This window comes from Rhinolophus ferrumequinum, chromosome 11, assembly GCF_004115265.2.
Source record: "Rhinolophus ferrumequinum isolate MPI-CBG mRhiFer1 chromosome 11, mRhiFer1_v1.p, whole genome shotgun sequence".
In the NCBI taxonomy this organism is placed as follows: domain Eukaryota; kingdom Metazoa; phylum Chordata; class Mammalia; order Chiroptera; family Rhinolophidae; genus Rhinolophus; species Rhinolophus ferrumequinum.
In genome coordinates this window covers 5,664,245-5,677,951 of record NC_046294.1, presented here as the reverse complement: position 1 = coordinate 5,677,951, position 13,707 = coordinate 5,664,245, and the positions used below count along the sequence as shown (strand labels likewise).

The following is a 13,707-nucleotide window of genomic DNA, read 5'->3' as shown; positions in this document are numbered from 1 at the left end:
AGGTTCAGGAGCCTGGCTAAAGTTGGGTCAAGCAAAGAATGTCCCTCAGACAAGTTAGTAAGCTTCATTTTCGACTCTGAAAGTCCAGGTGAAATAGCCGGTCACGGTTTTGCTGTGAGACGTAAGTCAGGGCGTGTGTGTTGATGCTGACACGTGGGACTGCTGCCCTCTCTCACACATCCAGTCTGTCCTCCAGCACCATGGAGCTGTCACCACGAATGCGACGGGCAGTACCCTGTCCTGGAGCTTAGGCTTCTGGCGCCAGCTGGGCTGAAGCAACACAGAAATTCAGACTGTTGATTGCAGGAGATGCTGTGAAAAGCAGTGGGGGTGGTTGTGGAGGGGAGGGAATTTCTTTAGGATCTAAAGTGTCCGAAGTTTCGATCAGGTAGTTGGGGAGGCCCCTCTGGAGGCAGCGGTCTGACAGAAAGGAGCTCCCACCCCGCCCCCTTCCATTTTCCCTTCTGCTGCCTTCACCTCTTTGTTTCCTGTGATGATTGTCCTTGTAGAACAGAGAGGGTAGGTCCTGGCCAGCGGCTTTTCCAGAACCACCAGTGACATTGTCATGGTCCCTGAAATATATGAAGTGTTCTGGGTCGTGAGAAGCCTGCTTTGGAGCTCAAATCCCAACCTTTGTCCTCCCCACCCTCTCTCCCCCTTTTCATTTCCCTTCTCCAAGGGCCATGCAGGAAAAGGAGGAAGTCCCGCACAGCCAGCTCTGGCCCCAGTGCCCTCGGATTCCAGGCTTCCTGGGGGCCCTGGGGACCAGCCTTTACCTCAACCTCCTTTCCTAGCCCGTTTAAGCTTATATTTCATGGAACCACTGAAACTAGGCAGAAAGAGAAATGTCAGGTGACTTTTGTAGCCTCCATACCTATTGTGTCTGACGCCTCCTTTCAAGAGCGCATCAGCTCTTTCTCCCCTTGGAGCTAAAATTATCCCAGAGCTAGAAGTGCCATAAACAAGAGAAGCTGCAGGTCAGATCCATCAGGTCTCTCGGGGCTGCTGCTTGAGTCGCCGCCTCTGCCCCACTTAATCTCCCCGACCCTGGCTGTTCTGCCAGGCTCTGTGTGATGGGTGTATGGGGGAGTCCCCGCGTGCACGTGTGTGTATTCACACTTACTTTCTTCCTTCAGAAAGCTTCCTTCCTGTTTGCCCCATCCCCTGTGACTTCCTGTTTGGTTCCCTCACTATGATTCGTGTCTTTGCCCTCACCTGGCTTTGTCCTCAGGTCTCCTGACTCTCAGTCCTACATGAACCGATTCTCTGAGGCTAGAGGAACCCTGGAGCCACTTAGCCGGCTGCCTCCTCTCACCCTTCCCGGAGCCTGGGGGTCCCCATTCCATCCCCCCTCCATCTGGTCATCTAGTTGAGAACTAAAGGCAGAGCCTACCCTCCATACTGTTCCCCTTCCCCAGGAGCCCCAACAGTCCATATGGGGACGTGATTGGACTCCAGGTGGACTACTGGCTGGGCCACCCTGGGGAGCGGAGGAGGGAAGGTGACAAGAGAGACGCCAGCTCCAAGAACACCCTCAAGAGCGTCTTCCGCTCAGTTCAGGTTTCCCGCCTGCCCCACGGTGGGGAGGCCCAGCTTTCCGGCACCATGGCAATGACTGTGGTCACCAAAGAGAAGAACAAAAAAGGTTAGTGATGTCTGAGGGCAGGGTCAATCAGGGCCACCAGACCCCCGCTCTCCTCTGGGGGTTTAGGATGGAATCTGCTTCTGGGGGCTCTTGAATGAGGGTGAAGCAGCGCGAGTATCCTGGGGTCCGCGGGACAAGGCCGTTCCTTCTGTAACAAGAAACCGAGGTTCCCGCTGTGTCACCAGTGTGTCACTGGTCCCTGCCTGCTGAGCATCAGCACCTCGGGGACCGAGGCAGATAGTGCTGCCAAAAGGAAGGGAGCCTCTCTGGTCATGGCCCTCGGGGACTCCAGGCCACAGCCCCATGGAGCAGCACGTCCACACCCAGCCCTGGAGGCCCCTCGAGCCTTCATAAGCACAAGGGCACAGTTGTGTTTTAAGAATTAAGGGGAGGGCCGGCCCGATGGCTCAGTTGGTTAGAGCACGAGCTCTCAACAACAAGGTTGCCGGTTCAATTCCCACATGGGATGGTGGGCTGTGCCCCCTGCAACTAGAGGCTGTAAACAGCGACTGGACTTGGAGCTGAGCTGCGCCCTCCGCAACTAGATTGAAGGACAACAACTGATGGGTCCTGGAAAAACATGCTGTTCCCCAATATTTCCCAATTTAAAAAACAAGAATTAAGGGGAACACAGCCCATTCCATATCAGAGGGGTGGTTTAAGGTACCAGAGGTTGAATTGGGGTGGCTCTGGGTCCTGTGCTCTGGGAGAGTGGGGCCAGAGTCCCCACAAGCAGGCCAGTGCTGGGGCAGCGCTTACTGCTGTCACTTTGGGTTGCAAGCCTGCAGATCTGTGACCTAGGGCCCTCCCAGCGGCCCTACCTCCCAGCTGTCAGGCAGGGGACTTCCTGTAACTGCTGAAGCCTCCCTCCTCTGGCGGTGCTCCCAAAGCAGCAGGGTTGCTTTCTGTCATGCCTCTGCTCCACAGAGCGGGAGCAGGGGCTGTGCCAGGCCTGCAGCCAAAACCTCCAAGTGCCCCAGAGACTGGCCGAGGGTGGTGCCCTCCTGTTCTTGCCTCTTCCCAAGTGGGAGTTGAACAGGGAGCGCCTCCCCAGACAGCGCTGGTACAAACACTGCTGCGTGGCCTCCCTCCCAGCGCCGCAGGCACCGCCCTACACGCTGCCGGTGTCTCACCGGCTGCCTGGAACATTGGAGCTGGAAGGGACTTCAGAGACCATCTGGCCCCAGGTCCTCATTCCACAGATGGAGATCTCGGGGCCCGGGGGGCTGGGGGACCCGTGCTGGGACAGGGCAGGAACATGGAGATCCTGGGGGCCAGGCAGGAAGAGGTGCTTTCTGCACATCACCCCCCTTCGCACAGGAAGGGGGGACAGGGGTGGGGGAGGAGAAGGTGGCTGCACTACCAGGGGCTGTGACAGATGGGCCTCCTGCTTGCTTTCTAGTTCCCACCATCTTCCTGAGCAAGAAACCTCGAGAAAAGGAGGTGGATTCTAAGAGCCAAGTCATCGAAGGCATCAGCCGCCTCATCTGCTCCGCCAAGCAGCAGCAGACCATGCTGAGAGGTGTGCGCATGGGCGGGAGGGGGCCGGGCTGTGGGGGCAGGGAGGTCGTGCCCCCCAAGGAACGATGGCCTTAGCAGTCCTGCTCACGCCCTCCCCTTCCCGTCTCCCCCAGTGTCCATCGACGGAGTCGAGTGGAGTGATATCAAGTTCTTCCAGCTGGCGGCCCAGTGGCCCACCCATGTCAAGCACTTTCCAGTGGGACTGTTCAGTGGCAGCAAGACCACCTGAGGGCACTGTCTTCTGGCCACTCTCCCTCCTGGCACTGCCACCAGCCTCGCCGCCTGCAGGCAGGGGGAGGCCAGCAGGCCTGGGCCCAGCACCCCCTTTCCTGGCCCTGGGGTCACATCTCCCTTGCCCAGTCCTGAGGGACACTGCCGCTGGGGTCACTGCCTCCCCCGCCCCACAGCTCAGTCCCCCCTGGGCAACCCCCTCCCTCCCTCTTGTCCCTTTCCTCCCCTCCCTCCTGCTCCAGGCCCGAGGCATGTTGATTTTGCCTTCTGGCACCAGTCCCTGGAATTGAGTCCTCCGGTCTTTCCTTCCCCTGACTTCCAAACTCTTTCCCCACGTGGCACCTTGGCACCATGGCACCAGTTCCCTTCGTGGAAATAGGAAACCTGGAATCCTGGCCCACAGCGAGGAGTCTAGCCTTCCCCCTTCCTTTTATACAGCCCAGCTGCTGGATGGACATGTCCCAGCCTGAGCCCACGGGACCCCTCCGTCCGCAGTCACAGGGGCTGCTCCCACCCTTCCCCCACCCTAGGGCGGTGTTCTGCGGCCATGCTGTGTATTTCTGTGATGGAGGGGCCTTCCTGGTCTCTCCCGCGCACAACCTGCTCACCACCGCCAGGTCCCCTGTAGATGTTGCGTGTGTCCTCAGCGTTTCATTGGTTCTCTGCACAGCCAGTCTCTTGGTCGGTCCATGTGACGCACCTGGGCACTGGTCCCTGTCCTTGTGGCTCCCCCTTGTTGATGATTCTCCTCCCTCTTCGTCCCATCCCTCCACCCAGCACAGCTCTGTCTCTTCCTGAAATTCTGGATTCTGGGGAGATGGGAGACAGACCTCCACCAGTGTGTTGTCTGGCCCCCCAGCCCCTTCACCTCCCTGTTCCCACCCGTGTCCATTTGCCTCCCTTCCCTTGATCTGCTCTTCCCCTGCTCTGTCTAGGCCCCTGGTCTGGGCAGAGACCCCATCCTCCCAGTCTGGTCTCCTCCAGCAGGCTCCATTCCCTCCCTCTTACCACGGACTCGCCTCGGGAGTCTCAGCCCTTCCCTCCTCAGCCTCGACCACCCGCCTTCTCAGGAGAGGCTGAGCGCACTGGGTCACGGTCCCAGCCACAGCCCTCCTTCCCTCTCCAGCACCTCCAGAACTTGACCGTTGCCCCCTCACCCCTTCTAGAAGTTTTTGCACAGAACTTCATTCTGCAAAGTGTCTTTCTCATTCTCCATAGCTCCCCCAAACTCCCAGTTCTTACCCACGGCCCAGCGCTGCTGTCCAGAGTATCTCCCGGGGTGTGCTGCCCTCCTGGCAGGACGGAGGGGTGGAGTGGCAGGGGCTGAGTGGATGCTGGATTTTTCATTCAATAAACTGGTGATTTCTTACCAACTAGCAAGTCTCGGGCTTCTGTGCCTCACTGTGACGCAGGGTCTGTCCACCCCCTGCCCCTGTGCACAATGCAGCCAACTCCACTCCAAAGCAACGAGGAACTGGCTGGAAAGAAGCAAATTCCCATTTTTTAATTACAGATACACAGGCTTGAAAGTGTCTTGCCCAGGAGGAGGCGAACGGTCAGAAACAGAACACCATTCCACACCCAAGTCCCATTTTTCCCCTGGGACTCACCATCCCCAGATCCCACCTCCCAAGGCAGTGACATGTCAAGGGCACTCTTCTGATTGAAAAGTAGAACTTGGCTCCTCTCCCTGCCACTTGACTGATGTCCTGCCATAGTTTCTGGAAGTTGGTGAGGTCTGAGGCCAAAGAGCTCTCTACGTCTGCTGGGGGGTCCATCACTGAGTTGGCTTTGCTGCCGCCCTTAACCTTAGAGATGGCACAGCCCTCACCCCTGCTCCCTGATGCCTGGTTCTCCACAAGCTCCCAGGACAGGCCTGCACGTCCAGCCTCCTCCCATGAAGAAGCCAGAGAGGGGGGCTTGCACGGGGTGTGGGGGCTGGCGTCCTCATCCTGCAGGACACAGCCACTGAGGGGTGGATGGCCAAGTGGGCAGTCTGTCACAACTGGCTCCCCAAGCCCTGTGGTCAGATGACCTAAAGGAGGGAGGCTCTGAGACCCAGGGGTGTGGCCCTGTGCAAACTCAGCCTGGAAAATGGAACTAACGGCTGCCTCCCAAGGGGGACAGTCCAGTGAGGGCTACGAAAGTGTCCCAGAATGCAATCGCATGTGAGGTAGAGAACGACGTACAATCTGGTCGCTGAGAGGGAACACCTCAAATTGCATCTGAGGTGACGAGAGAACGTGAGTGTTCTCGGGGTAGAGAGAACATGCCCCCCAGAGGCCTTCCCAGGAGCCCGCAGCAGGAGGGCACTGGCAGGGCAGGGGCTGTGGAGACCTGAGAGCTGGTAGCAGTCCCAAGCGGGAGGGGTGTGGGGCAAGCAGACTTGGGTCCCAGCTCAGAGCCCAGAAGAGGGAGCAGGTGGTGGGGAGAAGAGCGTAAGGAGGAGGCGTGAACTTCTCCCAGGCGACCTGCTTCTGTCTCCAGAGCCTCAGTGCCCTGTGTGTAGCTGTCAGCGCCCTCCCCGGCCCCACCCACAGGTTCCCTCCCTCCTCCAGGGCTTCACTCCTGCATTTACCCGTCTCTACCAGATCTTTTCCGCACACGCAGTAATAGCTCCCATGTTAAAAACCTCTCACCTGATCCTGCTCCCCTGACTCCCACCCTGTGTCTCTGCTCCCCTTAGAAATTCTTCCAAAGAGTTGTTCGCTTTCCCTGTCTCCTCTTCCTCCCACTCCTTCAAGCTTTTTTCCTCACAAGCCTATCAAGTTCCCTAACCAAGGTCACCGATGACCTGGAGAGCCAAATCCAAGGGTCCCTTTTCTTGTTTGACCCAGCAGTAGCATTGGACGTACATACTCCCTGCTAGAATCGTTTTCTCCACTTGGCCCGGGCAACCTCTGTTCTCCCACCTCACTGGCTGCTCTTTCTCGGCCTCCCTTACCATGCCCTCCTCGTCTGCCCAGCCTTGAAACACCAGGCAACTCGGGGCTCCAGCCGCTGGCCTCTCTCCCCTCGCTCGCTCAGCCCTGTGGTGTGAAATGCTGCCTGTGCACAGGCTCCGCCCTCCATTCTCCAGTTGCTGAGGCAGAAACAAGGACTCACCCTTGACTCCTTTTTCAGAGCCAACGTCCAGTCCACCGCATGTCCTGTCCTGGAGGCTTTCACCTCTGACAGCCAGGGTCCAGCTGCTCCCCACCGCTGTCACGCTGCCACTCCCTCTCATCTGGATATTCCAGTAGCCTCCTGATTACCTCTGCTCCCACCTCCTCTTCCTGTAGTCTGTTCTCCACACAAGAGCCAGGGAGAGCCTTTTAAAATGGTAATCCGATTGTGTTAATCCAAACTGTCCCGTGGCTTCCCATCCCCCTAGGAATATAATCCAGAGCCCTCGTCATGACCTGCAGGCCTACATGATCTGAGGTCCCAAGGGCTGCGTGATTATCTCCTCTCACTCTGCCCCTTGCTCACTGGCCTCCTGTACCTTGCTCAGGCGCACCGGGCACATTCTGTCTCAGGGCCTTTGCACAAGACATTCCCCCTGGCCATGCTGCTCCTGCCCCTGGGTCTGGGCGGCGTGCTGCCTCCTCCCAGTCTTGGCTGAAATGTCACCACAGACAGGCCTTCCCTCTTCAGCCTGTCTGTCTAAACGAGCAGCTGTCTTTCTCTCACTTCTTTGTTTTTCTTATTAGCACTTCTCCCTCCTTGGCATTAATTATTCTTTGTCTCTCTTCACTAGAATGTAAGCTCAAGAAAACAGGAACTTTATTATTTTTCTCCCTGTTACGTCCTTGTCCCCCAGGATACTGCTTGGCTCATCATAGGTACACGATACATGTTTGTGATGGAGAATGAAGAGCCCTTGTGCTGCTAGAACGAGCTCCCTAATGCAGACTTGCCACTCAGACACAGTGAGGCCTCCTCGGCCAAAGGACACATGAGGTTTTCAGAGGCCCTGGAAGAAGATAGACCCCTACTCTGAGCGAAAAGGAGGAAGAAGGCTGTGTAGGGATGGTTTCCAGGCCCCCTGAACACGAGGCGACTCAGGTGGGAGATTCACTCACCCGGTCACTGAGAGTAGTGGCCGGACCAGAGCAGAGCTGCCCACGGGGCCGCCAGCAACATTCGAAGGCAAAGGGTGGCATTTTAGTGCAGAAGGTGAAAGAACCCCTATCTAACCTGCACACCAACTCCAGACTGGTTTTATTTTCAATTTAAATAAACTTTTTATTTTAGAATAGTTTCAGATTTGCAGAAAAGTTACAGAGGTAGAACAAAGTTGCTATCCCGCCCTTCACTGGGTCTCCGGGTCTCCGTATTGTTTACATGTCACATTAGTGTGACATTTATCATAACTAATGCCGCAGAATGGACACATTATTAACTAAAGCCCATGTTTAACTCGGATTCCTCAGTCTTCCCATCCCGTCTTTTCTCCATTCCAGACTCCTAGCCAGGACACCACACTACGTTCAGTTCTCCGGGCCCTGGCGTGTTCTGACTTATCCCCATTTTTGACGATTGATAGTTTTGAGGAGCACTGGTCAGGCATTTTGTAGACTGCCCCTCGACTGGGATTTGTCAACGCATCACATCAAGGGTTGTGCCATCAACATGACATCCCCATGATATCACCTGGCTCACCAGGCTCGGGTGGTGTTGCCTAGCCCAGGTACAGCCCCTTACCTTCCTGCGCCCTGGGGAAGGCTGTCACCGAGCACAGCCACACCCAGGAATGAGCAGCTCCCCTCTGCATCCATTATTTGCAGTTCTTTCATCACCCACCACCGTGTCCAAGGACTGGTGGCATGAAAAGCACTCTCACTGTCACCTACGGGCATTTTCTTTCAGCCAGGCTGCTGCTGAGTGCTCCCTGTGGTTTATTGCACTGAATCCTTAGAGCGGCTCTAGGAAGTCAATTCAGCTGCGATTTCCTTTTTACCAAGGAGGAAGCCGAAGGTCAGAGCTCCCCTCTCAACTCCAGACTCTCATGTCTAACCATTTACTTGACTCAAACACCCAGAGACTTCTCAAACCTCGTATGGCCAAGACGGTATTCCTTAATCGTCCCCAGTCTTGGGAAGGTGGCACCAACATCCGTCCTATTACTCAGGACAGAATCCAGAGTCACCCTATGTCACCGCAGCGACTCCCGTCCACTCTGCCTCCCAAATGCCGTTCCCAAAGCGCCTTGTGCCCTTGCTGGAGTCCTGCAATGGCTTCCTAATGCCCTTTGAATACGGCCACCCAACCCATGGTCCACCCGCTATGCATAGTCTGGCCCACTGGCCAATAACTTCACTTCCAATTGTTTCCTCCCCCATGCTCACTGCCCTTGGGCCTCACCTGATGGTTCCGTAATCAGATCCCTCTTCCCTCCAGATGGGTTTTAACATGCTGTTCAGTCACCTTAAATGCTCTCCCACCCCACACTCATCCCATTTTGCTTTAAGACGCAGACTACCCATCCATCACCTTCTCAGAGAGGCTTTCCCGACCTCCCTGCCCCAAGCCCAATTGTCAGTCTCTACCTCAGCCCTCTCTTCTGTTGTGGAGTTCACTGTCACCTGCATAAATGTCTGCACCACGTTAGAATGAGAGTCCCAGCAGGGCAGTGACTCGGGCTGACTTACTGCCTCATCTCCAGCACCCATCACTGTGGCACAGGACAAACACTCGGCTAGTTAAGGAATGAGTGAGGAGCTCAGTCACTTGTGCAATGCACACCCATCAGCTGAGAAGGAGCCAGATTTCTAAGCCAGGTCATCGGACTCCATACCATGTCTCACGGCCCTACGTAGATCCCAGCTTCCCAACCATCCATACATCCCACATGTATTAAGTTCCTGCTGTGGCTCAGTTCCTGTCCTCGGTCTGATGATACAGGGATGAAACAGGGGTGGGTCCTTACCTATATGGGAACAGACTAGTAGGGAAGACAGATGGCTCACTGCCACACAGCGTGATAGCACGGCAGCACACAGCCTGGGGAGTGAGAGTCTAAGATGTCTCAAAGGAAACGACACCTGAGCAAAATGCCTGACATGTGGATGTTCTGCGTACAGGAAATAGCGTCAATTAGAGATAAGAGAGAGTCTGACCCAGTCTGAGACCCACAAGGTCAGACAATTATGTTCGTGAACTCATCCTAGAAAAAGCGCTACATACCTCATTGCTGAATGTCACTACCGTCACCTTCGAAGTACTCCCGTTAGGAAGCTATGCACTGACGCCAGCGCCTAGTCCACCCTTCAAAGCAATTTTGGAACTCTTTTTCTGGAATGGCCATCAGAGCTGTCGTCGTATTAATCTGATGTCCTGAATGTCATCAAAATGTCTTCCTTTCAATATTTCCTTTATCTTCAGGTAAAGAAAGAAGTCATTGGGGGCCAGATCAGGTGAGTAGGGAGGGTGTTCCAATTGTTATTTGTTTACTGGCTAAAAACCCTCACAGACAGTGCGGTGTGAGCTGGTGCATTGCCGTGATGCAAGAGCCATAATTGTTGGCGATAAGTTCAGGTCGTCTACCTTTCACACAGCCCTTTCACACTTCCAAATAGTAAACTTGGTTAACTGTTCGTCCAGTTGGTACAAATTGAAAAAAAAAAAAAAAAAAGAATCCCTCTGATATCAAAAAAAGGTTAGGAACATTGTTGCAGCAGGTTCAGGAACTTAATTGTCAGACAGTCATACACTTGGGTTAATGTGGCTGAAAAGGGATGGGGATGGTGAGTGACAGGGCGGAGGAGAAAGGAAGAGGCCAGGGCACTGAAGAGCGTTGTAGCTGTGTCTGTGCCAGAGCAAGGACTGTGCACTTGACCCTGAGATCAGTGGAGAGCCAAGAAAGGGTTTTATGCAGAAAGGTGAGATGATGGACGTTAGAAAGATCACATGGGAGGAAACGAGACTGGAGACTCGAGGAGTTAGGAGGGTGTTGCAGCAATTTAGAAAAGATGTGGCCCAGACATTGATTAAGGCACGGGTATAAGAGGTGGGGGAAATGGGGACTTGAATCCTACTTCGGAGGTAGAATCATTAGGTTTCAGTGGCTGGTTAGGAAAGAGGGTCGAAAGAGAGAGAATTGAGGATTACGACTGGCAGCCTGCCATAGATGAACGGGCAGATGGTGGAACATCTCAGAGGAGACTTGGGTGGCTTTTGGGCAAGGGGGATATGTGCTCTTCAGAGGTAGGCGTCCAACTGGAGTTAAATATATCTGGATGGATCTGGATGGAGCTCAGGGGAGTGATCTGGGCTGGTGGAGGGTTGGGCTTCTTTAGCATGTGGGAGAACTGACCTTAGAGAAAGGGTCAGATAAGCCCCGGCCGGACTAATCTCCCTCTGTCCTTGACCACGTAGGGCAGGGGTGTCCAAACTGTGGCCCGCAGGCCAACTGCGGCCCGCAATCCATTGTTAATTGGCCCGCAGCAAATTCCAAAAATATATTTAGTTTATTTAAATAAACCAGGTGAGGCAATACATACTTCACCTCGAGTGAGTGGCCCGGCTGTTTGTGTATTTTATCGCATATGGCCCTTGGTAAAAAACATTGAAAAAAGTCTGGACACCCCTGACATAGGGCATCTACTGCCAGCATCAAACATCTTAGACTCACTCTTCTTCTTTGCACTGCCTCATTTGTTGTTCGCTTTCATTCTGAATGTGTTTTCTCTCCAACACCACCATAAGCAGACATTGCCCTATGTGTCATATTTTTTCTCCTCACTCTCCATTCACTTGCACAAGATCTGTCCAACAGTGAGCTTGATGGTAATAATAAATAACTACTAGTAATAGTCTCTGTTATGTACAAAGTGTAATGTTAAGATCTGAACTCTGCTGTTTATTCTGTTCTCTTGAGGACCCAACAAGGTAAATATTAAGAAACTCATCCTACATATAAGGAAACAGGTGGATAGCACGCCTATGTCTGCACAGCTGGCAGATGGAGAAACGCAGCTTTGAACTTACCTTCGTGTAACCCCAAAGCTTATGTGCCCTCCCGCTAGCAGGGTGGGGTGGGGATGGGGGACACTTCTAGTCTGGCTGGGAGGCCACAAGGAAGAGACAGTGCAGATTTGCCACGTGACTGCCAAGACAGGAACCAGGAGCCTCTGGAGGAGCTCTGAAGAGACTCGATTCTTGGTTCAGTAGCAGAAAGAACTGACAACCAGAGGTGTTCACAGTGGGACAGGCCCCTCAGGAAGTGGGGAGCTGTGCATCACATGGGGAGACATCTTTAAGGAGCCTCCAATCTTGGGCGTTTATGAGTGAACTCGCTGACTGCTTAGTGAAAGTGCTCCCAGGCCATTTCAAAGAAAAGGAGTGAAGCTGCCAAGGGGGGAAAAGAATCATTTAAGAAAGCAGACTTCAGGGGGATGTGTGCTTCCAAGGATCCAAGGGGAAGGGTCGGAGCAGTGGGAGTGATTTTCAGGGAGAAAACAATGTTAAAAGTAGCAACGATTTCCCAGGCTGGGGACCAGCAGGGGCAAGCCTGTGAAGCCCTGTGGAAAATGGGATGAGGAGCCGAATCACCACTGAGCATGGGCTCCTTCCTTGACCCTCTGTTAACTGGGCATCCATCAGCCGCCTGGCTGCCCAGCAGCTGCCCAGGCGGGGCAGGGGTGGGGGTACAGAACAGAGCGGATGAAGTAACAGTCCTTCCTGCGGGAGACACACAGTACAATCTTCAGAGACAAGATAAAAAGCTGGGTAGTTGAAAAGGTTTGAACATATGCAAGGTCGAGCACTGAAATCAAGATAAGAGCCTGAGAACGGCCTTCCCTACACCAGGCACAGGGGGAGGAGCTGGGCCAGCTGCCTAAAGAGAATCTCAGAGAAACTACAACACCTACAGGGATGTTGGCAGAAAAGCTAGAGCAAAAACCCAGCAAACCGGAGACTGAAAAATGTTCTTTCCATTTACCTGGTAAAAGATGATAAAAGGAATGTACTCCTTTATCAGACAGAGGGGACGCGCAGAGAAGAAAGCAGGGGTTGTGGTCGTGTGTTTGTGTGTGGCCATGTGTGGTTTGCACTTACTTGAGCCTAAAAACACACACGCGGAGGTGTGCATGTGGCACACAGGGGTTCATTCAGTGCCTCTGGGTGAATCTGCCTGAGGCTCTGAGCAACTGTACTTTCAGGCAGGTGTGAACAAGCACTTGACTTTGGTTCTCTTGACCGCTACTCCATGAGGTCAGTGTCCCTTATCCACTGGAACAAAATGACCAGTGGTCACTAGGAGCCTGAGCTTGCCAGGAACCTCATGCAGCTGCCTTCCCCTCCCTGGGCCTGTGTCCTTACTTGTAAAATAAAGCAAGGGCTTTCAACTGAGGATGAACATCCTGGGCACCACTGAAGTTTTAAAATAAGACATGCCCAGGACCCACCCTGGCACCACCGAATCCCAATCTCTAGAAAGAGAGCCTTCTAACAGTGTCTTTGTGAGAGATTCTGAAACCCAGCCTAGTTAAGAGTGACAAAGATGCCCTGGGTTCCAGCTTCTGTTTCCTCCCTGTAGATGTGCAGGCAAGTTGGGAGTGCGATCATGAACTGATGGAGACTCCATGCCCAGAGGCGGGCTCATCACACAGCAGCCAGAGCACCTCTGGGAGATAGAGCTGGAGGACGACAGACCCACCCCCCCCAAAAAAAAAAAAAAAAAGAAAACACGAAAGATTCCAATCTTCAGGACCCCAGAGGAAAACCGACCAGAAGAAACTGAGAAGGGTGACCACAAGCTCTGCACTGATGCAAACCACCTAATGAAAGGGCACAAAAACTGGTACTAGCAGGTGCCTCTGGGCAGGGGAGCTGCATGGCTGAGGATAGTGGCCAGAAAGGAGGACCTCTATTTCACTATAACTTGTAGATGCCTTTCGAATTTTGCATCCCATGGCTGTCTTAGTTACCTTTCCATCACTGGGGGGAAATCATTGGCAGAAGCACAGGATCGGGGAGAAGAACCTGGCTGGATACAATGGGGATGCACGCAATCTAGGGTTTCAGCTGACAAGCTTACCCTGCGCAGACACAGTGTGGTGGCCGCCAGGCTGATTTTCAAGTTCATGGTAGACAGGTAGCATAGTCATCGAGAGGGGCCCATCCCTCTGTGATCTGTGCAGACCGCTCCCGGCTGGTTTCTTGGGCCCTCGACTGTGCACCACATTCTAAGCAGTGTCCGGACTGACACGCTAAACTACACCCAGAAAGAAGAAATCAGGATGGAGAAGGGGCAGGAAACTGGGCCAGGAGTGGGTGAAGGGACAGGCAAGGAGACCATTATGGCCTCTAAATATCTTTATTGG

General features: G+C 54.0%; 1 protein-coding gene across 2 annotated transcripts in view; it reads left to right on the top strand.

Annotated features, from left to right (window-relative positions):
* Window positions 1–4,280, top strand: part of PACS1 (phosphofurin acidic cluster sorting protein 1) — a 116,217-nt gene extending 111,937 nt beyond the window's left edge. Inside the window, exons 22-24 of one of the 2 annotated variants that reach the window (XM_033120439.1) lie at window positions 1,419–1,645; window positions 3,048–3,167; window positions 3,280–4,280. In XM_033120439.1, coding sequence (XP_032976330.1) covers window positions 1,419–1,645; window positions 3,048–3,167; window positions 3,280–3,395 — 463 coding nt within the window. In that variant the 3' untranslated portion in view covers window positions 3,396–4,280. The remainder of the gene's footprint in view (window positions 1–1,418; window positions 1,646–3,047; window positions 3,168–3,279) is intronic. The other variant, XM_033120440.1, reaches the window with a different exon arrangement.
* Window positions 4,281–13,707: the final 9,427 nt, after the last annotated feature.